Raw genomic sequence first — 25175 nt, forward strand, 5'->3', positions numbered from 1 at the left:
GCGGGGCTCGAGATATACCTTCTTGTTAGGTTACTTCATCTTGGTTAGCAAGAAATACTTTATCTTGTTCGTCAAGAAGTACGAGATACACAGGGAGGGACATTTTTCTCCCTGCTTTGATTTATTCGAGAGATCAAGGTCCACCGATTCTTGCAATCGGACTTTATTTTAGGCTGCTGTTAAATAGGAAACGGCGGATTCTTCAATGCTAGTGTGGCGGGGCTCGAGATATACTTCTTGTTAGGTTACTTCACTTTGGTCAATCGAGAAATACTTCATCTTAGTTATCAAGAAATACTTCATCTTGGTTATCAAGAAATACTTTATCTTGTTCGTCAAGAAGTACGAGAAATAGGAGATACACAGCGAGGGACATTTTTCTCCCTGCTTTGATTTATTCGAGAGATCAAGGTCCACCGATTCTTGCAATCGGGCCTTATTTTAGGCTGCTGTTAAATAGGAAACGGCGGATTCTACAGTGCTAGTGTGGCGGGGCTCGAGATATACTTCTTGTTAGGTTACTTCACTTTGGTCAATCGAGAAATACTTCATCTTAGTTATCAAGAATACTTCATCTTGGTTATCAAGAAATACTTTATCTTGTTCGTCAAGAAGTACGAGAAATAGGAGATACACAGCGAGGGACATTTTTCTCCCTGCTTTGATTTATTCGAGAGATCAAGGTCCACCGATTCTTGCAATCGGGCTTTATTTTAGGCTGCTGTTAAATAGGAAACGGCGGGTTTTTCAATGCTAGTGCGGCGGGGCTTGAGATATACTTCTTGTTACGTTACTTCACCTTGGTCAATCGAGAAATATCACTATAGTCTGCAGGCCTTTCATGTCCTATTTTCATCTTGTTTGTTAAATACTTCGTCTTGTTCATCAAGATCACTATAGACTCTATAGTACAAGATCTATGTATAGTATATACTATAGTATCACTATAGTCTGCAGGGCTTTCATGTCCTATTTGTTCTTGTTTGTTAAGTACTTAAATACTTCATCTTGTTCATGAAGAACTACTTCATCTTGTTCATCAACAAATACCTCATCATAGTCCTACTTTCAGTAGATATCTAATTTTACTTTTAAATATATATTGTTTATTTCGACGTCAGCATACCTATCAGCATATTTTGAAATAAAATGGCGCCCAGTACGAAAAGCGGTTTCGAGACAATTTTCGAGACAATGGTTCACTCGGTCTCCTTTTTTCGCCGTTAACACCGTGACCGAGTTTTCGATAGAAATTGAATTTTTGCATCGTTGCCCCGGACGATAAACGTCGTTTCGCCGTCCTTCGTGGCCCCGTCAACTGAATTTTTAACGTGCGGTCATTAAAGTTTCCGATAACGTTTATCTACCGCGCGCAGTCGGCGAACTTGAAGATGCTCCGATCGATCCGAGAGACATACATTTTATACGTGTACATAAATGTACCTATTACTGCGGCATTTATTCCCCAATCAGATTAAAATGCATTAAAAGAAATATTTTGCCTCGAATGAATTTGTACGTAAACGTACCTATTACTGCGGCATTTATTCCCAATCAGATTAAAATGCGTCAAAAGAAATATTTTGCCTCGAATGAATTTGTACAATTCAACAAGAATTTATATTTTTATAATGTCAGGATTAGAAAAAGATTCTTCTTAAAAGAATATTTTACATATTTTTCCATCTATCTCGATCATCAAAGGACTGTTGTTCACATGATTGCGCACTCTTTATATTGCAAGAAAACATTAATTACAACACCGCAGTAATCGGTACGGTTACCCTGCACCCATTCAAAGCCGTCAATTTTCGAAAATTTACGGGATAAGAAATGTCTTATAGGTTATTACAGTTCAAGTATTTTAAAATGTTCGATACCCCTGGCCCACCTGTCAGTGGGAGGAGTGGGGGAAGCAAAGGCGGGCTCCGCAGCACAGCTGGGCCAGGAGCGGAAGGGTAAGGGGCCTGGCGGGACTCGCAGATGACAACCCTGGTCACGACTGCGGATTTTAATGTAATTTTCAATTTTTTTAGACGAATTTTAAAAAGGTGGAATAAAATAGAATCTCATTTTCCGTGGTTGTAGCCTTTTTAGATCTGAAATAAATTGAAGTCGTACTAAATTCTGTCATATTTTATACCCTAGCAATTTTGAAAATTTTCAGAAGCCATAATTTCATAAAGATCCGCAGTCTAGGTATGACATTAATTGCAACAGCTGTGTGCTAGGTCTGACGAAGCGTCTTCAAGTTCCACACGATTAAAGGTAAACGATCGAGAAACAAACTTCACCTTTATTAAAGGTAAACAATGGTCGAAGGTGAATATCGTTCGATTTTAAATATTTATACGCGGCAGAGAACTAGTTTAATAAAGTTGTCTGGGAATATTTATTGATATCGTTATTTGACAGAAAAAAATTGTTACTGTTGTAAATGCATTTGATTCCACGCTATTATTGCGACCACGCAATTATTAGACGAAACGAATAGAACTGATAATGGAGGTAATTTACGACTCGCTGTTCTGGCAAAGCAAGCAATGCACTTCCGAACAGTTGCATCATACGATAATAAAAACCAATATTGAAAGAGCGATCGGAAAAACGAAACTTGACGTAACTGGCTTTGCAGCTCCGTATTAAATAGCTCTTCATTAGTCTGTATCAGCGATGAATACGTGTAGGCACCACGAGCCAATCTGTTATTTCACAAATCAACGTAAATTGAACGCAACAAGTCTTTGAAAATTACGGGTTTCGGATCGATTATTGTCAACGGGAATGTTACACAAGTTTTAACGAGTCGTTCCTGTATGGAAATAATTTTTTATCGAGATCTTTTTACAGGCCACCTTTTAACAATTATTCGGAGGAAGATTGAGAACAGTGGGACGTGACCATGTTCAAGAGTTTCAAGGATCGAGCAAACACGAACGAGTTTTTCAGAAAGAAGTGGCCTTTGTCCTTTCGATTTCAGTTCTCAATTCTGAGTCTAAAAGGAGTCGATGTTTCTTGGAATTTTTCCGTAACGTTGTCGAATGAATAAATTATCGTGCACTGGGTATATGGTTACTATTAAATCGATAATCTATCGATTATGTTTCCTTCAATGCATGTGGTCCCGACAGAAATGGACGAAATTTGTTCATTTGATATTTCCGTTTTTCACCAGTCTTGGAGCAATTTTACTAATAAATTGATTCTGAATTTAAATTGGATCGTAGTCGAATCGAATAAAGTCAATTCATTTCAGACGAAATCATCGAGATACGAAGTTGAAAATAAATTCGGAAAATTCAATTTTGAATATTTTTGTTAGTTTGGCCAATCTTAAAGTAATTTTAATAATCGATTAATTTTGAATTTAAATTGAGAGGAGTTTCAAGCTTTTATTAAATTGCACCGTAGTCGAATCGAATTAGAGTCAATTTTTTTGATTCGCAAATATCGAGATACGAAGCTAAAAATAAATTTGAACATTTCAATTTTGAATATTATTGTTAGTTTGATTAATCTTGGAGTAATTTTAATAATCGATTAATTTTGAATTTAAATTGAGAGGAGTTTCAAGCTTTTATTAAATTGCACCGTAGTCGAATCGAATTAGAGTCAATTTTTTTGAATCGCAAATATCGAGATACGAAACTAAAAATAAATTTGACCATTTCAATTTTGAATATTTTTGTTAGTTTGACCAATCTTAAAGTAATTTTAATAATTAACTAATTTTGAATTTATATTGCGAGGAATTTCAAGTTTTTTAAAACATTGCATCGTAGTCGAATCGAATTAGAGTCAATTTTTTTGATTCGCAAATATCGAGATACGAAGTTAAAAATAAATTTGAAAATTTCAATTTTGAATATTATTGTTAGTTTGATTAATCTTGGAGTAATTTTAATAATCGATTAATTTTGAATTTAAATTGAGAGGAGGATATGTGAAATTTTCTATTAATTGGGTATTTAACACATCAATATTTTTCTCACACTTATAGCCAAAATGGCGTCCCTAAATGCCCGGGTTGCCCCGCCCCCTAGAGCGAGCCCTGGGTAGGTTTATCGTTAAAATGTATAAAATATAAATGTACCGCCCGGTGTGCTAAAACCGAGAAGATTGTTATTCCGCCTCGAAAAAATAGGTTGGAAATGCAGAATAAAATGGTGTCGTAAGATAAAGCGTTGCGTCGGAGATAAATCGATGCTACTGAATAGTCAATGTCCGTGTATGACTTACCGTTTCTACTAACTGCGAGCTACGAAAGTTTCGAGAGGCAGCGATCATCTCGCGAACCGGTCGCCGCACGTTAGAAAAACGGATGTATGTAGTGGGATTAGATTCGCGACATATTTTCGACGTAATTTTACGTCAGCGACCGCGTGATTGGACGACGCGAAACGTTTATATTATCTTCGCAAACCGGAATACGAGAACCGAATAATCTGCATAAATAGATTCGCTGTGCGGCGACACGTTATCTCTCTCTCGAATAGCGAAATTGTTTAGTTGAGAGACTTTGAACAACTTTAGAAATTGTTTAGTTGAGAGACTTTGAACAACTTTAGAACGTCAAAATTATTGACAAAGAACAAAACTTACACGTCAAAGGTTATTATTGGAAACCATTCGTATGATTAAACATCGCAGCGTAAACCTTAGGTATGTGACCAGTGCTTCGATTGGGGATACCTTTCCTCGCGCATGCGCGGCGATTTCAGCCTCAGTAACGTAACCTTCTCGATAAAATGGGGTTCCTTGAGCACCCCGCAGAATTTAAAAAAATTTATACGTTTTGAGTAATTTATTTAGTAAGGATTATAACTTGTCAAATTTTCAAAAAATTTGTAGCGTTTTTTCAAGGTTTAAATAGGGTTCGAAGTGGAATTTTATGAATTCTCCATAAGAAGACGTCTTAATTCTATAATTATTTATTAAACGGTGCAGTGAATTGAACCCAAACTTTGGTAATTGCATTAATTTAGTAAGAAATATATCATGTAGAATTTTTAAAAAATTTGTTGCGTGTCTTCAAGGTTTAAATAAGGTTTGAAGTGGAATTTTATGAATTCTCCATAAGAAGACGTCTTAATTCTATAATTATTAAACGGTGCAGTGAATTGAACCCAAACTTTGGTAATTGCATTCATTTAGTAAGAAATATATCTTGTAGAATTTTCAAAAAACTTGTTGCGTGTCTTCAAGATTTAAATAGGGTTTGAAGTGGAATTTTATGAATTCTCCATAAGAAGACGTCTTAATTCTATAATTCCTAAACGGTGCAGTGAATTGAACCCAAACTTTGGTATAATTGCATTCATTTAGTAAGAATTATATCTTGTCAAATTTTCAAAAGATTTCTTGCGTTTTTATATATGTACCTCCAGAACATCCTTAACGCGTAGACCCTGTATACTTTATTGCGACGTGATTGGTGGACGCTTTACAATAATTGATGGAGAGTTGGGATCGGCGCGAACCACCGTGCGGCTCCTGCGTTCTATTTCTTTCGCGACGTGGATGGGCTCGACGTGTCCCGGGATCGATATATAGGTCACTATCGGGACCGATCGATCCGCGGGATAGGCATCGAATCGCGTCGAACAACGCCGGTCCCGCTTTTACCAGTTTCCGTGGGCGACCTTCACGTGAAATATAATTAGCGGTAATTATTGAATGCGCGGCGCGCACCGACGTCCCTGAATTTCGATCGATCCTCTCGGGAGAGAGAAGTGGGAGAGAGAGAGAGAGAGAGAAAGAGGGAGAGTAAAGCCGGCGCAAACGCTGACTGGTATTTGCCACACACGTGTGCTTTTACTTTTAACATCCGCGCGACGTATCCCACACCCATCTTCGGTTCGATTAAATCGAGCACCAGTCGACCAACACGAACCAATCCGTTGCCAGGTGTACCAATCAGTTGTCCACCATTTCTTTTCACCTGTTAACCCTCCGGACACCTGGCTGTCACCTATTTTCAACCGCGTCGACGCGATACGTGTTGCTCGCGCAATCGCCCCTCCTCCGATTTCAAAAATTCATTTTTCAACCGATGTATCTCGATTATTTCAAACCTGCCAGGCAGAGATTGTAGCATTGGAAGTGTTTCATAAAAGGCGAGAGCTGGTACGGAATCGATGCAATAAATCTCTGCTCCGATATGTTTTATTGGGTTAGCTCGATTTCGTGGACTTCGAAGGGCTGCTGGGAAATGATTGACGCACTGCGAAACTAGAACGACGATTGGAGCGTTAAATTTTTCGGGAAATATCTTGGGAACTGTTTTAACTGGGTCACTGTTGAAACGGTGAAAACGTTAGAAGCATTATATAATTAAGAAAGAATATCTGTTTCACTCCAGTTTGTTGGAATTCAGGTGGGAAATGTTCGTTTTGCGTGAAGAGCTGTCTAATTCTGAGGAAATTGCGGATTTTATGCATTTATCACGAAAATCAGATGTAATTTAACACAGCAGAAACATTAGAAGCATTCAAGAATAATTGTTACATTATCTGCAACCTATTAAACATATTAAAAAATGATATCTTTCTAAGCAGACTGTGGTTTTTATGCATTTATAACAAAAATTAGATGTAATTTGAAACAGTAGAAACATTGGATGCATTCAAGAATAATTGTTACATTATCTGCAACCTATTAAACATATTACGAAAGAATATCTTTCTAAGCAGACTGCGGATTTTATGCATTTATACCAAAAATCAGATGTAATTTAAAACAGTAGAAGCATTCAAAAATATTGTAGAGAATTTCAGATATATTACAGTAAAGTCTTGATCTAAGAAAGACCCTTGGGGGTCCGTGCCGTTTCTTAGACCCTACGGTTCTACGTTCTTTTCTTTGTACTTTTCTACGCTCGGCGAAGTCGCAACGAAATAGCAGAACTACAGGATCTAAGAAACAGCAGGTATCCGATGGTTTTTTTTCTTAAATCAATGCTTTACTGTACATGGTCATTATTAGACTGTGGTTTTTATGCATTTATAACAAAAATTAGATGTAATTTGAAACAGTAGAAACATTGGATGCATTCAAGAATAATTGTTACATTATCTGCAACCTATTAAACATATTAAGGAAGAATATCTTTCTAAGCAGACTGCGGATTTTATGCATTTATAACAAAGATCAGATGTAATTTAATGCTGTTGTATTATTTACAACCTATTAAACATCACGGAAGAATATAAATTTCTGTTTCACTCCACAGTTTGTCGCAATTCATGTAGAAAATGTTTACTTTGACTTATGAGAAAAAAATGAAGAGACCAGAAGGAAAACAGTAGAAACGTTTCAACAAGTTAGAAATGCTTCTGTATAAATGATTTCTATCATCAATCCTCATCTAACAACTAATGCTGACATCTTTTATTTCACAGAAAAATCCGCAGTTGTATGTTTCAAATAATACAGTCCTCAAATGCTTGAAATATCCGTACACCTGATGAATTAGGCTGCGTTTATAGTTCCTGACTCGCGTGCTTTTCGTCTCGCGTGCTTTTGGTCTCGCGAGACAGCGGGTCAGAAATTTCGAGCGGGGTCGACGGGCCCACTGTGCGAGGCACGAAAAAAGGTCTCTACGGCTTCACGGTTCGTTTAGGTAAACTACCGATAGCTTTCCTTTAAGGCGGTAGGGTATCTTCGGAGACCTTTTTTTGTGCCACGCACAGCGGGGGGCACAGTGGGCCCGTCGACCCCGCTCGAAATTTCTGACCCGCTGTCTCGCGAGACCAAAAGCACGCGAGACGAAAAGCACGCGAGTCAGGAACTATAAACGCAGCCTTACTTGGAAGTAGTTTTATTCACGATCTTCTTTTTAAACGGATTTCTGTGGATTCGTGATGTTTGCCCGTAGAATGACGAACATGTATGCTGCGCTTCGTAAACTGTTTGTCAGGGAGTTGATACTGGTCAATATTTGGGGTATCGAATTTCGCCGACTGAAGCAACAAGCGTCGTCCACGGAAACGCGTAACAACGTATGGGCTGGACTTAATCGTTAGGGTACTCTTCTAAATTTAGCATCGATTTAACAGGACAACATTTCTTTCAGTAACAGATCGACTGACAAACAAATTTAAAAAGCGTTATCAATTAAACTCATCGATAGCGTACTCTCTAAATTCAGCATCATCTTCGATCGATTGTTAAGTATTTGAAAGGATCGACTAAAAATGACGAATTTGCATTTATCGACCGAGTACGACGTAACATTGAGTTTCAAGACTTCTGGCAAATAAATAATCATCGTACACCGGAATCGTTATTGTTCGCGGCCGAACTCGGATTCCATTAATCGAATTCTCCTTCGACTTTGATTTCACGATAGCGAATTATCGCGCAGCCGAAGAGAGCAGATCTAGATCTGAAAGTAATCTAATCAAATAATCATACGTGCTTAGCATGGCGTCAGCGGGGCTCGTTGATATTCAGCTGCGTAATCGACGCGCCATGTTTTCGCGTCGAGTTCCCGACGTAGGTGAAATAGTAAAGAAATCCGAGGAACCATATGCCAAGGAAGGACTTGCTCCGTTGCCATAACGCGGAACCCTGAACTCGAGGATTTTTCGTTCTGGCAGCCACGGAGTCGCTATTAATAAAGGGATGGAGAGTGTGGTCCAAGTGTGCGGTCGAAGGTGATCGAAAGAAATGTCACAGGTGTACAAATAAGTTCGGTGCCTTTGCATATATGTATTCAGTTGTGATCGCATTGCAAATGAAAATTTTCGATGCCTTTGGCCGCTTTGGTGTTTTAAAGCATCAGCCTTGCCCTGCTAAACGCACCACACAAATTAACGTTAATTGGTACATAACCTGAAGAGACAATGCTTCGCGCCATGGCGTTTAAGAGACAGCACATTCGACACAGTATTCTTTTTGCATTTGGCAAAAATGCTGTGATCTGTAGAACATGCAAGAAGCGGTTCCAAAGATTTCGTAATTTTGAAGAAACCTTGAAGAAAATCCTTGTCAAACGCGACAGAAACTTGGTGTAACTCTACAAGCAATTTCCTTTTCCTATTTTTATAAATAAAGATGAAAAGTATGCTCAAAAGGCACGGAACTTACTTGTACACCTTATACACGTATAAAACTCGAGCACGAAGGATCAGAAGAAGAAGAAGAAGAAGAAGAAGAAGAAGAGGAAGAAGGTGTTGGGAGCGTGACAGGGCGTTGAGGAGGAGGGTGTCACTGTGTCAAGAAGAAAAAGGTTAGGGGTGGGGGATGGATTGAACCTCCCTTGGCAGGTGTACGGAACCTGGGCCGACTTAAACTTAGAACACCTCTACTGGCAGGCTGGTCCACGTCCTCTCGCTGCCACGGTGTGTCCCGTGTGCCGCTGCCATCACACACATACACGCACACCCACGTCTATTCGAACGTGCCACACGTTCGCGTTTGATCCCGCACACGGTGAAACGGCGCGCGGAACGAGAGCAACACGCAGCGGTCGACGGGAAATGGACGACTAAAGTGATCGAGGCACACGCAACGAGCGACGCGGAAACCCGACCTGCGATTATCTGTCGCCGCGACAACGACGACGGACCGACGTAGTCGAACAAAATCACCGAGCAACAACGATCGAACGGCAGCGGGACACTGGCGAACGCGCGCGCCGAGGGGCAGAGGGAGGAGAGCGGATGGAAAGGATCCTGCCGCGTCTGGACGCCGTGTAAACGCGCCTTAAAGTATCTCTCGCGGTTGGATCCTCCATCCTTCGTCCTCCCTCCTTCTCTTCCTCCTCCCCCGCCGGCCACCCCCCTCCTCTCTCACGCTTGCTCGCGCGCGCGTCACAAAAGCGGAGAACGTATCGCGCGGAAAAGCGCACCTGCGCGCTCCTGCGTCGTCGTTTTCTCGGTCGCGGCCCGTTTGTCCCTGTCCTCCCACCTTCTCCCTCCCCCCAACCAACTCTTTCCCCGCCACTCCTGCCCCCCCGCAATGTCCTTCTCTCACCTACGCCTCTTGCCAGTCTGTCTCTCTCGCTGGAGGGGCGAATGCTAGCCACCTTCTACCTCCTCTTTCAATTCCTCCTCCTCCTCCTCTTCTCTCTCTCTCTCTATCGAGAGAACTACACTACCTCCGCCCTGCGATCCTCTTCAACGATCCTACATCCACGACGACCCTGTAACACCACCCACCCACCTAGCGTGCATTGTCGAGAGTCGATTATTGCTGGGAGAGGACCGGGAACCGACCCTTCCACACCAGATCCAAGGGACACCAATATGGCCGATCGAATTCGACCAAATGGTCGCTGCTTCTGGGATTATGTAAACCCACAGACATATCGTAAGGGACGACATTGTTTCTTCTACTCCCTGGCTACCTTTCCAGGGCAACCAGCCTGGGTACTCTTAGGGGATCAAGGTTTGCACAGGAACATATACAGGAAGAATAGTGTTCTAGCTACTGGTTTGATGGTTAGATGACTGGGAATTGCTTCTTCTACTACCCAGGTAGCTTTCCAGGGCAACCAGCCTGGCTACTGTTAGGAGATCAAGGTTTGGACGGCAACATATCCAGGAAGAGTAGTGTTTTAGCTACTGGTATGATGGTTAGATGACTGGAAATTGCTTCTTCTACTACCCAGGTAGCTTTCCAGGGCAACCAGCCTGGCTACTGTTAGGAGATCAAGGTTTGGACGGCAACATATCCAGGAAGAGTAGTGTTTTAGCTACTGGTTTGATGGTTAGATGACTGGGAATTGATTCTTCTACTACCCAGGTAGCTTACCAGGGCAACCAGCCTGGGTACTCTTAGGGGATCAAGGTTTGCACAGGAACATATACAGGAAGAGTAGTGTTTTAGCTACTGGTTTGATGGTTAGATGACTGGGAATTGCTTCTTCTACTACCCAGGTAGCTTTCCAGGGCAACCAGCCTGGGTACTGTTAGGGAATCAAGGTTTGGACGGCAACATATCCAGGAAGAGTAGTGTTTTAGCTACTGGTTTGATGGTTAGATGACTGGGAATTGATTCTTCTACTACCCAGGTAGCTTACCAGGGCAACCAGCCTGGGTACTCTTAGGGGATCAAGGTTTGCACAGGAACATATACAGGAAGAGTAGTGTTTTAGCTACTGGTTTGATGGTTAGATGACTGGGAATTGCTTCTTCTACTACCCAGGTAGCTTTCCAGGGCAACCAGCCTGGGTACTGTTAGGGAATCAAGGTTTGGACGGCAACATATCCAGGAAGAGTAGTGTTTTAGCTACTGGTTTGATGGTTAGATGACTGGGAATTGATTCTTCTACTACCCAGGTAGCTTTCCAGGGCAACCAGCCTGGGTACTGTTAGGGAATCAAGGTTTGCACAGGAACATATACAGGAAGAGTAGTGTTTTAGCTACTGGTTTGATGGTTAGATGTCCGGAAATTGTTTCTTCTACTACCCAGGTAGCTTTCCAGGGCAACCAGCCTGGCTACTGTTAGGGGATCAAGGTTTGCACAGGAACATATACAGGAAGAGTAGTGTTTTAGCTACTGGTTTGATGGTTAGATGACTGGGAATTGATTCTTCTACTACCCAGGTAGCTTTCCAGAGCAACCAGCCTGGGTACTGTTAGGGGATCAAGGTTTGCACAGGAAGAATAGTGTTTTAGCTACTGGTTTGATGGTCAGATGTCTGGAAATTATTTCTGCCCTGGTCTACCCAGCCTGGCTGCTGTTAGGGGATGAACGTTTGTACAGGAACACATACACGAAGAGTCATATAGTCTTTTAGTTATCAGCTAAAGTTTGACGGTTAGTTATCTGGAAAAAGTTGCTCCAGTCACTAGTCGAATTATCGTCTTTTGTCAGAAGTATGCACATTGGACAATGCAAGCGCACTTCGTGAGCCGTAATCGGTTTCCAAAATCATCTGGAAGGTTACTCAAATAGTTTTTCCCAGGTGTATCGGACCCTTTTCGGAAGAAGTAAGTCTTGAATCGAACGCGGCGCGAGCGATCGAGCCTGTTTGGTCGATAGCGCGTGTCCTCGTATTTTCTGGTCGGAGCAACTGTACCGTCAAACAGCCTTCGGTTCCACCTGGAACCATCGGTTCAACGATTCTTTCCCCACACGGTTCGTGTGGGTTTCGCCGATAGGCCCGCGGCCCGAAGGCGGCACGAAGCTCTCGTGGCACAAATCTAAAATTAGACACTGCCAATCGCCGAGGCACGATCTATATATTATCGGGACAATCGATTGTCTCCGGAGAGAGAGAGAGAGAAGCCGAGTTCCCGAAGCCATCGGTCTACACGATATTAATCGACCGGCGGCGTTGCGACGATATTAATAGTTCGATTAGGAAGGACCAACGCGAGGGGCGACTCGCTCGTCAGAGGTGGACAGTGTCAGCGAAGAGAAGGTTAATGCAATTCCTTGTCAATTACGTAAACCGCAGACGAGGCAGTTCGCAGATAGAGAACCGTGCTTTTTTTTTCTTCGAAACACGGATCGCTCTTCGAGAGCAATGCCAAGGAGAGAGAGAGACAGATAGAGATTCTGTTATAAAGCAGGCATTGTTTCACGCGTGTAAAGTTGCATCGCGAGCTTTGGCTCGGAGACAAACGTGAGCTGCGCAGTTGGCTCGCCCGCCCATATAAAAAGGACCCACAGCGACCGCAAATCGTCAACGTGACCGTAACGACTCGCGTCGAGAGCTAGCTAAAATTAATAGCTAAATCCCAGCTAAATTCGATATTTGACGTTCCTACAATCGTCGTTGAATTTCATGCTATTTCCTCAGCCTCTCGAGCTATAGCACCTTCACTGATTAACGAGGACAAAATTCGCCTTTACTTCGTATTCATTGCTCTAATCAATCGGAGAATATAACATTTGTAATTAGACTCCGGATCTTCGTGAAAAATAAATAGTTCGTGCGTCAATAGGAAACACGGGAGCTAAATGTATAGATTTATATTTTTCGCTAGTAATTTTTTAACGCAGTGAAAATAATTGAACTCGTCCCATCGATAACTAGAGGTGTGCGAGACGGTACGGGAATTCCCGAAAATTGGTGGAAGGAAAATTCAGAAAGATATCCTATATTATCAGTTGCTGCAAAACGTTACATCGCTATACCAAGTACACAAACAACTAGCGAAAGGCTGTTTTCAACAACTGGAAATATTGTTACCATCAAAAGAACCAAGGTATTGGCAACACATCTAGAGAAATTAATTTTTTTACACAGGAGGAGGAGCAATGGCGCGAGAATCATGGTTCGCGAAGGCTTGGCCGCGTCCTGTCTGACCACGAATCGAACTTTTCTACTTGGTAACCGAGCGAGCCGAGGATGCACGAAAGGGTACGAGGCGAGTCGAAGCAACACGTGGCCCCGGGAATCAAGACGATCGCTGCCCCACTCCTGCCGTCCTGCTACAGCACAGTCGATTATTCTAGCTTACGAAAGTCCGGAAGAACGCTACACGCCTCGCGCGCCGTCACGTCGTCTCAATGTCACGGCTCTAGCACGCGCGATTATCGCGTTGCATCGACGCGGAAACAAAAGCCAATGCGAGTCGCATGAAATACCCGTGCCTCTATTCTATAATTGTACCTCGACGTATCGCTTCCGTTTTTCGAGATGTCGGCACCGCGATAAGAAACCGAATCTACACTTTCTGTCGACGTTGCCCTGCGGACTTGCGTTTTGTAATGAATGTTTTAACTAGGATCACGGTTTTGGACGTGTGTCGAGGATACACGTGGTATTATACGTGTATTCGAGTTCAAGGGTACACGTGTGTCGATGTAAGGTGTGACGTTATCTTCTGCCGGAAAATATAAACGCTTTTTTCTTTCTTCATCAATACATACAGTTAATTGATTAAGGTTTATTCACAGAAATTCTGCTGTTTAGTCCAGTCAATGAATGCTCATAAGGGGCGTGTAGAGGGAAATGGAAGGAACACAATTTTTAACTTTGGGACTTTGCTTGGACTAGTTACGAGGTAAACGTGCAGGGATGCACCGAGAAGGCACCCTTTTTCGGTTTTCCGCTTGTATCTCGGAAACTATTCGTCCTAGCGATAAGACCACTCTATACAAAATTAAAGCTGACAAAATGTGCCATAAGATTGACTCCATTCGGTTTTTCGATATCTCGTATAGTTTCCGAGTTCTTTGCATTATTTGACTAGATAACTCTTCAGCACAATTAGTGAACTTTGAGCGCGGATATCTCGGAAACTATGTGAGATAGCGAAAAACTCAATGCAATAAAAATTGTGGCAGATTTTGTCAGCTTTAATTTTGTATAGAATGGTCTTATCGCTAGGACGCACAGTTTCCGAGTTTTCACGGATGTGAAAATGGGAAATGTGGGTAACTTTAGTTTTAACCTTAAAAAGTGCCCAAGGCTTCCAAATGGGAACGATAGAACTTGATGAGGTAGCACGTTCTATCACCTCGAACGATCATGCGAGCGAACGCACACGCAGTTCATCAAGATAGGCAGTTGGTGTAGGTACCGAAGTGGGAGCCAATCGGATTATACCAGTGATATATCCACTGGACAGCAGCAATTTTATAGGAGTTGAAATTTCGCGATCAATTTAAATGACCCACATTCGGCGCGGCGAGATACGATCTACCGGGTGCCAGAGAATTTTACGATCCGCGCGTTTTGCCTTCGAACATCATCTCCACTAAACTGAAGGGTCTTCCAATAAGAGCGATATAGATCTTTCAATTGTCACAGCCGCCAATCAGACAGCGGACATTTATGCGAATATTTCGCAATACGCCTAAAACAAATTTATATAACCAAATTACATATTGATAAAACAGTAGAAACATTGCCAGACTTCATATAATTTGCCTAAATTTTTGAATTAACATATTATGTTAACCTTTAATTTTCTCGAAACAAGAGAAAATGGTACAAGGCTATTTGCAGCCCGTAAATATATATTATTTTAGTTAGCCTGGAAAAAATGTATACGATCAAATTACATATTGATAAATAAGTAGAAATATTGCCAGACTTGACATAATTAATTTATACATATTTTTAAATTTACTAATATGCTAACCTTTAATTTTCTCGAAACAAGAGAAAATGGACTTACACCACTTTCAAAATAAACGGTCCAAATGTTCTCCATCTTCAAAAACGAATGATCCATCGAAGTGATGTTCGAGAGATCCGTCGTATCGAATTGTGTCAACAGAGTTCCAGGTGGGAATGCTCTGTGGACCCTTTCCGCGGCACTCAAGTCGCAATTATTCGACACAGCGTAGATGGGACACGCGCGTGAGTAACTCTCAGCGTTCTCGAGTACAGGACAGACAGGTCGAGTAATTGGATCGAGCAGCCGCGCTGCTATTGGCAGCCGAGTAACCGGCCTGTTTCCAACCCCCATCCAGGAAGTGGCAAGGGCTCGAGATCCTATGAAGCTCTGCTTAACTTGACCTTAATTTCGCGGGATACAATCAGATTGCCGTTTATCAGTTCCTGGGAATTCCGACAGGTTCGCTTCTTGACGAAAGGGCCGTCGCATTAGGGGATCGCTATTTTTACCGACCCCTCTAATCGGGTCTTCAATGAGCTCTGAATTAAATCAGCGACGTTAAGGTGGTACAGTAAATTTTCGATAGACGCGAAAATCTTTTCACGATAGATGCGAAAAGAAATATCCCCTCCAACTTAATACACTGATCTCGGCTCGGTATATCGGCGTGAACAGGGGGTGTAAGCTGAAATGGAAATAGTTGGTCCAGTATATGTAGTTCGACCCTAGTACTGAGGTGGCGTTGGTGTCGCTGCAGTTTTTGCGATACATATACCAAAATTTTCAATGCTTTTATAAGATCGTCGGTGGGCCAATCAGCTAAAGAGTTGGACTACCAAGCGGTAGACCGAGGTTCGAATCCTGTTGGGGTAAACAGTTTTTTTTACAACCGTCTACCGCTTTATATCTATATATACTGCCATTAGTTCGGCCCTACTACTGAGGTGGCGCTGAAATACTGGCCACTTCTTTAACACGGCAGCTTGCACCCCCTGGTTCATAGGCCCGCGCGTGGTCTCGCTTTACACGCGCTGCCCTTCTCTACGTTCGGCTCGGCCTTTGAAACATTGAAGCTCGAAAAAAGTAGGACCACGATCGAAAGATGCGAAGAAATCTCACCCCGATGCGTTCGCATTTTGTTTGATTAATTATACTCCATTCGTCAGGAACGCAAACTTGTGCGTCCAGGAGCACAGCAGGAAGTTACGACGAATGGAGTATGGATCTTTCAGGTTCGCTTAGGGATCCCACCTTTATGGGGGTCATAGAAGACCAGCAATAATAGGATTAATTCGAAATTTAATTAAATATTCTTGAGATGGAAGCAAAGATGAACATCGTTGATCAGAGGCAGTGTAGCCAGATGATAATGCGCCACGCGCAGTTCATGTGGTCTGGGTTAGGTACGCGCCTGAGCTGCTTCGAGGATTAGGGCCGTCACGGGGAGCGAGACGAAAGAAAGCGTAGCTAGTGGAAAACTGGCTGAAAAGCGACTGTCGTTGCCGACCACTGGTCTAGATTGATCTTTTCTCCTCTTAAGGGGGAACTATACCCTCGATTTGTAACTAGAAAATAACTATTTATCAATGTTATAAACCTCTGTGCAAAAAAAAAGTTTGGTAACATTGATAAACACGCAACTGCCTATTGAACACGAGATGGAGTTGCTTGCTATTTCCATATTCTATTCAGGTCGTCGCGAATGCCGCTATACAGGGCAGGTGGCACTAATATTAGTGTCACCGATGAGAATATCTAACTCGTCTGTGTCAGTTTTGCTATGATTCCACGTTGATAGCAGTGCAGCAGTGAAATGTTGCACAATATCGCAGCACTGATTGACAGTCCTCCTGACTAGGCGCCATCTCGTCTAAACGAACTGAACTAAAATTGGCTCTAGACTGGCTCTGCATCCGGGAGGACCTCTGTCTTCATGGGGAAATCTATGCTAATGTGAATGAAATCACGCGCCTGGATTTTTTGACCTTATACGAGCATATTTTGAGCTGCACAAGGGTTCATTTGATAGAGGAGGGTTCATTACAGGGCGCTCTTCTCGTCATATCAGTCAAAAAAGTCTCTTTGAGACAGAAAAATACATTGAAATCTGCGGTTATTTTTCTAGATTTTTTCTCTACATTGGGCACTCAAATTATTAGATATAAACATAATCTCGTTAAATCATGAGAAGAGCGCCCTGTATTTAACCTTCCTCTACAGAATGAGTCCTCACCCAGCTCAAAATATGCTCAAATAACGACAAAAAATCCAGGCGCGCAAACCCATGTTTCGACCAAAAATCTAGTAAGATTCTAGTTATTTTCTAGTTACAATCCGAGGGTATAGTTCCCCCTTAAGAAAACGATTCCCAGAGTTATTATCATTTGCCCCGCTGTAATAGCCCAGAACCATTAGATCTTGCAAAGTGACACGTGCTCGCGACGCTGTCCAGCCTGTTAAGCTAATTTCATCCCGAAGAATTTGCATGAAGAGCAATCCGAAACAAAGAGCCGTTACCGTTAGAGTAGTTGGTCGTTTACTTTCGCAAAATCCTTTCATCGCGAACACTTTCGACGCTCTGTGTGTTCTACGGCGGAAACGGTCGGTGCTTGTTTGAATTGGCGATAATAAAAAGAGAAATCCTCACCAAACACAGGTCGGCTAATTTCGGCGGAGACAAAGGAGGTGTTAACAACCGGGCCACTCTTCTCACAATGTTCATGGTTCCGCTTCGCGACTCCGCGCATAATTTCCTTTAATCCGTCACCCTTTGATCTCCTCGTCCTTGCCGTTATGGCGGAAAGCTCTCGCGTTATGACGTCAGTCGTTCCCCTCTCGCGTCCTCCTGTAATCCCGGCCGGGAAACGGGGTAGGGATAGGGACACGGGGGTGGAAAGTGGCACCTTCCAGTCAATAGCAGCAGCCGTCGAGACACTCGAACGTTTTCCGTGTTCGAGGGGCAACTTTCAACCTCCGGAAACGGCTCGCTCTCTCTCTTCTTCGTTCGGATGTATTCACCGAAGTTCTATGACATACTTCTCTTCCCTTTTCTAGTTCTCGCGATGAAGCAAATTGAAGATTCGCATGCAAATCCGAATTACCCTTCGCGACATCTTCCGCATCGAGATTCGAAGATCGGAGATAAAGGCCGACGTAACTGCGGAAGGATCTCGTTAGACACGTTCCCTTGCATCCCTTCGAGGACTCCGGGGACGTGGACACGTTTTCGGGGAGGGAATACTACGTGATCGTGAAAATTCCTGCTCGATTACCGTGGTAACAGTCGAAGGATAGACTCGAACGTTAGGACAAAATGTAGACCTATGATGATAGACTTATACGTTAGGACCATGTGGATATAATGCATGATCATGAAGGCACACGATCATAGACTCAAACGTTAGGGCAATGTAGACACGTGATCAGAGATTCAAACGTTGGGACAATGAAGACAAACGATCCTAGACTCAAACGTTAGCATAATGTAGACACACGATCGTAGACTCCAAAGATAGGACCTTGTAGACACAAACATATACTCAAACGTTAGGGCTATGTAGGCACGTGATCATAGCCTCATACGTTAGGACGATGTAGACACATGATCATAGACTCAAACGTTAGGATAATGTAGACACATGATCATAGACTCAAACGTTGGGATAATGTAGACACATGATCATAGACTCAAACGTTAGGATAATGTAGACACACGATCGTAGACTCCAATGTTAGGACCATGTAGACACATGATCATAGACTCAGACGTTAGGACCATGTAGACACATGATCGTAGACTCAAACGTTAGGGCAATGTAGACACGTGATCAGAGATTCAAACGTTGGGACAATGAAGACACACGATCCTAGACTCAAACGTTAGCATAATGTAGACACACGATCGTAGACTCCAAAGATAGGACCTTGTAGACACAAACATATACTCAAACGTTAGGGCTATGTAGACACGTGATCATAGACTCATACGTTAGGACGATGTAGACACATGATCATAGACTCAAACGTTAGGATAATGTAGACACATGATCATAGCCTCATACGTTAGGACGATGTAGAAACATGATCATAGACTCAAACGTTAGGATAATGTAGACACATGATCATAGACTCAAACGTTAGGATAATGTAGACACACGATCGTAGTCTCCAATGTTAGGACCATGTAGACACACGTTCGTAGACTCAAACGTTAGGGCAATGTAGACACATGATCATAGACTCGGACGTTAGGACCATGTAGACACATGATCATAGACTGAAACGTTAGGACCATGTAGACACGTGATGATAGACCTTTGTGCACGATAAAAATTGTCGTCTTTGTTTGCCGACTTCAAACCAACACGTTATTTTTAAATTCTTTTGATCTGTCCATTGCTTTAAATCGCACTTAATTGTTTTTGTGATAAATTTCATAAAATTCACAGACTAATAATGATCGTGTGGTAGTAACTTCAGAAATTTCGTTGTTTTAAAGGTGACAGGATCATGTGGTAGTAACATCAGAAATTTCGTTGCTTTAAAGGTGACAGTGTTGTCGGTTTAATTGTAACGACGTCGTTACATCAGCGTAAAAATGGCGCGATGTTTATCAACAAGGTGGCATTATTTGCCACCAATTGCCACTAATTGTTTAATAGAGTTTGTCACAGAAGAAAGGTCGCATGGAACGTGCGAATACGACAATCGTGCACGAGAACGCGAAAGAGGAAGCGGCGTGACACTATCGATCGTTGATAATCAGCTTCTACTTCTTGAAGGACGTCTTTATACTAACCAGGAGTTCGACCTTGCCGCGCATTAAGGGCACCATAGTTCGCTCGGCGGGAATAGGGCCAAGGACACGTCCTCCATGGCCCCGTTCGCTTGAATAAATGACAAAATATTGACAATTTGTTCACTCTGTCGGAAGTTTAAGCGCCCCATTGTATGTAGACCGACCAATTCATTTACTGACCAATCTTGTCGATCGCGTTCCCTCATTTTCGAGCAATTAACACGTCCGTACACCGCGTACAAATCCGACGAAAATTAACTAATTGATTTCACTACAGTGAAGTGTCGTCCCCGATGTAGGTTGAATGGTCAATCCTCAAATCTGGATGGACAACTACTAGACCTGAAAATGTCGGGACCCGTGGTTACCCGACATGAACTACGAACAAGACTATGAACGCGAGTATGAACAAGACTATGAACGAGAGTACGAACAAGACTATGAACGAGAGTACGAACAAGACTATGAACGAGAGTACGAACAAGACTATGAACGAGAGTACGAACAAGACTATGAACGAGAGTACGAACAAGACTATGAACGAGAGTACGAACAAGACTATGAACCAAACTACGAACAGGACTATGAACAAGACTATGAACCAAACTACGAAGAGGACTATGAACAAGACTATGAAGAAGACTATGAACAAGACTATGAACAAGACAGGTATACAGATAAAATAGTTCAACCTGACAATCGACTGTACGAAATGCTACTGGATGCACAAGTGCTAGAGGTGTGCTCAGAGGTGTACTAAGACTATGAACAAGACTATGAACAAGACTATGAACCTAACTACGAACAAGACTATGAAGAAGATTGTGAACAAGACTGTGAACAAGACTATGAACGAGACAGGTATACAGATAAAATAGTTCAACCTGACAATCGACTGTACGAAATGCTACTGGATGCACAAGTACTAGAGGTGTGCTCAGAGGTGTACTAAGACTATGAACAAGACTATGAACAAGACTATGAAGAAGACTATGAACCTAACTACGAACAAGACTATGAAGAAGATTGTGAACAAGACTGTGAACAAGACAGGTATACAGATAAAATAGTTCAACCTGACAATCGACTGTACGAAATGCTACTGGATGCACAAGTACTAGAGGTGTGCTAAGACTATGAACAAGACTGTGAACAAGACTATGAACAAGACTGTGAACAAGACTATGAACAAGACTATGAAGAAGACTGTGAACAAGACTGTAAACAAGACTATGAACAAGACTATGAAGAAGACTGTGAACAAGACTACGAAGAAGACTATGAACAAGTCTATGAACAAGACTACGAACAAAGCTATGAACAAGACTATGAACAAGACTGTGAACAAGACTATGAACAAGACTGTGAACAAGACTATGAACAAGACTATGAAGAAGACTGTGAACAAGACTATGAACAAGACTGTGAACAAGACTATGAACAAGACTATGAAGAAGACTGTGAACAAGACTACGAAGAAGACTATGAACAAGACTATGAACAAGACTACGAACAAAGCTATGAACAAGAGAGATATACAGAAAAGCAGTTGAACTGTATGGATTGATACTGATTCAGACCCAAGCGAATCTGTTCGGCGAGTAATTCGCCGATAGATGAGAATCGAGAGAAAAGAGGAGCCAAAGAAGAAATCAATTTGCCTGGGGCAGAACGAAGGAGAGCAATTGGTAATTACCGCGCGTTTCCCCGTTCCCCTCAATTTATCCCGACGTCCCTTATTCCGTCTGCTCCAGAGCGTAACCCATTTCTTCCCACCATCCGCGGCACCCACGCTTTCAGAAAGCCCTGAAACCTCCCCCCTACTCCGTGAGCCGAGCGCAGGGGTAGACTGTCTCTACACAGAGTGGCCGAGATAGAGGGAGAGGGAGAGAGGATTCATGCACGAGCGACCGTCAGGGGTTGACCTAATTTCGCGCGGCGTAGGTCAGCCTCTCTCTGGCTGTCTGACCTTTTCCCAGGAGAGTTCCTGGCGAGGCGAGGGTTGAGCGTGCACCGGCCAAGAGAGATCAAGTGGAGGGACGTTAGGCGTCGTGATGCACGTGTGCGACCCTCGTATATGGGTGTAGAGCGGGAGGGGGGAGGAAACTGCGAGAACAACGGGATTACGGACGCGTGGAAGCTTCGCACTTTAAGGGGGTAGACTGGTTTCTAGGATTGCAAGGGTGCGGGATGCTCCTTCTTAACAAAGATGAGCTTTTTCCAGTAGTGTCTAGCCATTGAGAAATGAGAAACGACTTTATCCCCTTAAGGTTCCCGCTGGGAGCTCGCTGGCCACCGTTCAGCCGGAGGAAAGTCTCGTTTCATTTAAAATCGACATGATCGAGCTGTTTTGAAAGGTGGTAGAGCAAGGTAGGAATGACTCAACGGAGTCACGGTCCACAACTCGGATTCGAAAATCAAATGCCATAAAATGCCGACGCTGGTCGACATCAACTATTCCCACGCGCGCAAGAAAACCGGAAAGCCGGGATTGATCGGTCCCGATTTGGATTTTAGGATTCGATTATGTACTCCGCGTTACTACCACGCACTTGTGCACTCTCTTCCTCCGGTGTCGTTATCCCGACATTAGATAAAGAAGAAGTGAGACACTACTACGGTAGAGAATTCAGACAGTGATTGTCGAATTCGCTGCGAGAGATTGGAATTTTAATTCACAGAGTTATACGAGATTAAGAGAGTATGCAGCTTAATGAGTTTCTCCATACCGGGAGTTCCACGCTCGGCGAAATTGCGTCCCCGCTCTTGACTGAACCGTTCATGCCAAATATTTCCGAGCACATTTCACCGTTTCGCGTACGTGTAACTGCAGGAAATTGTGTGTCGTCTTAGCGCCGCTTCGTGGAGTCCTCTATCCGATGCATGGCCATTGAGAAACTGTAGCTTTGAGGTTGGTTGCGATTTTTCGAAGCAAGGATATGATCATATCGATTCAAAGGAGCTACGAAACTGATTGGACAGAGAGGATTCAGGGGAACAATAGGTGGACCAGGCTACGTCCTGGCGAAGGCTGCTACGTGGGCGTAGGTGGTGGAGGTTCGCCAGGCAGGTGCTAGGCGACCGTGAGGGGATAAATGAAACTGGGTCACCCCTGGGAACAGTCGAGCCTGGGGCTCGTGTCCGGGTACAACTGGCCAGAAGCTGGCCTGCCCGTGCTATTTACAAAGGAGCCTCCCTGGAAAATCCTTGCAGCCAGCTCGTCCACTAGCCAGAGCCAATCCACGCTCATCCAACGCGGTCCCAGGGAAACATGTACTCTTGGTACGTCATCCACGTCTATTCGCCGTTAATTCACGGCGAATCATTAATCGCTCGAACATGGAACATTATCTGCGGCTTGGTGGCTCCAAGTTATTGTCTCGAACGGTGCAATGAATCAGCCTTTCTTACAGTTTTTTACTTTTATGGAAGGAACACTGTTTCCCAAATTGCAAGTTTAGCTTTAGGTTATATCACTGAACCTGATTGGAATCCTTGTTTCTTTTTTTGACACAAGGACATGGTTTTACCTTATCGCAGGTGAAGCAATAGTTTAGGGCAGATAATACAGGAACTAAGGGGTACAGGGGATGTAACTAGGGACACAGGGATCTGACCCTAGGAACACAAAGACTGACTCTAGGGACCTGATACTAGGAACACAGTTTTACCTTCTCGCAGGTCAAGCAATATTTTAGGGACAGATGAAACAGGAACTAAGGGGCACAGAGACCTGACCCTAGGAACACAATTTTACCTTCTCGCAGGAGAAGCAATATTTTAGGGACACATAACACGGAGACTAAGGGACACAGAGAACCGACACTAGGAATACAGGGACCTGATCCTAGGGACACGGGTTTACTTCCTCGCAGGTGAAGCAATATTTTAGGGACAGATGAAACAGGAACTAAGGGGCACAGAGACCTGACCCTAGGAACACAATTTTACCTTCTCGCAGGAGAAGCAATATTTTAGGGACAGATAACACGGAGACTAAGGGACACAACTAGGGACACAGAGACCTGACACTAGGAATACAGGGATCTGATCCTAGGGACACGGTTTTACTTCCTCGCAGGTGAAGAAATATTTTAGGGACAGATGCAACAGGAACTAAGAGGCACAGAGACCTGACCCTAGGAACACAGGGGCCTGACACCAGGAACACGATTTTACCTTCTCGCAGGAGAAGCAATATTTTAGGGACACATAACACGGAAACTAAGGGACACAACTAGGGACACAGAGACCTGACACTAAGAATACAGGGACCTGATCCTAGGGACACGGTTTTACTTCCTCGCAGGTGAAGCAATATTTTAGGGACAAACATCACATGAATTTAGAGACACCGATCCTAGGGACACAGTTTTACTTTCTCGCAGGTGAAGCAATATTTTAGGGACAGACATCACATGAATTTAGAGACACTGATCCTAGGGACACGGTTTTACCTTATCGCAGGTGAAGCAATATTCTAGGACCAGATCGATGAGAAATAATGGCGTCGTCGAGAGATATTCTGTTCTCGTCACTACACGAGTTCGCGGTTAACGTGGAAAGGGTCGATCGAACGCAATCGCAAGCATGGTCGGCGACTTCCAAAAGGAAATTAGTGTCTCAGAGGATGCGATGAATCAGCCTTTCTTACGTTTTTTAACTTTTATGAAGGGAAGACCGTTTCGGAAATTGCAAGTTTTGCAATAACATCGCTGAAGCTGATTGGAATCAATATTCCAGGAACAGATAACACAGGGACATAAAGCAGACGTCCGACTCTGTGAATTGCAAGTGCGACACACATCTTCATAGCTACTTTGTAACTTTTAAAGGAAGATCGTTTCCCAACGGTTTTTTTAATGCTAATGGAAGAGGACATCATTGATTTCTCGCAGGTAAAAGGGGTGATTCGATGAGAACTTATTGCACCACGAAGAAGAAATATTCTGCTGAAGAATCCGCGATTCTTGTCACGATACGAATTCGTGGTTAACGTGGCAAGGGTCGATCGAACGCAATCGCAAGCATGGTCGGCGACCTCCAAAAAGAAATTAGTGTCTCAGAGGATGCAATGAATCAGCCTTTCTTACGTTTTTTAACTTTTATGAAGGGAAGACCGTTTCGGAAATTGCAAGTTTTGCAATAACATCGCTGAAGCTGATTGGAATCAATATTCCAGGAACAGATAACACAGGGGCATAAAGCAGACGTCCGACTCTGTGAATTGCAAGTGCGACACACATCTTCATAGCTACTTTGTAACTTTTAAAGGAAGATCGTTTCCCAACGGGTTTTTTAATGCTAATGGAAGAGGACATCGTTGATTTCTCGCAGGTTAAAGGGGTGA

The 25175-nt window shown here is 43.0% G+C and overlaps 2 protein-coding genes across 2 annotated transcripts in view; both read right to left on the minus strand.

Annotated features, from left to right (window-relative positions):
• Nucleotides 1–25175, minus strand: part of Rpb8 (DNA-directed RNA polymerases I, II, and III subunit Rpb8) — a 153737-nt gene that overhangs the window by 25853 nt on the left and 102709 nt on the right. The window lies entirely within an intron of this gene.
• LOC143218538 (uncharacterized) lies at nucleotides 18385–23075 on the minus strand. The gene is made up of 3 exons (XM_076443767.1): nucleotides 22936–23075; nucleotides 20872–21394; nucleotides 18385–20619 (listed from the first exon to the last, which is right to left on the minus strand). Exons 1-3 carry the CDS (start codon nucleotides 23073–23075, stop codon nucleotides 20134–20136), a joined length of 1149 nt encoding a protein of 382 aa, XP_076299882.1. The 3' UTR covers nucleotides 18385–20133.

Source organism: Lasioglossum baleicum, chromosome 19 (genome assembly GCF_051020765.1).
Source record: "Lasioglossum baleicum chromosome 19, iyLasBale1, whole genome shotgun sequence".
Lineage (NCBI taxonomy): Eukaryota > Metazoa > Arthropoda > Insecta > Hymenoptera > Halictidae > Lasioglossum > Lasioglossum baleicum.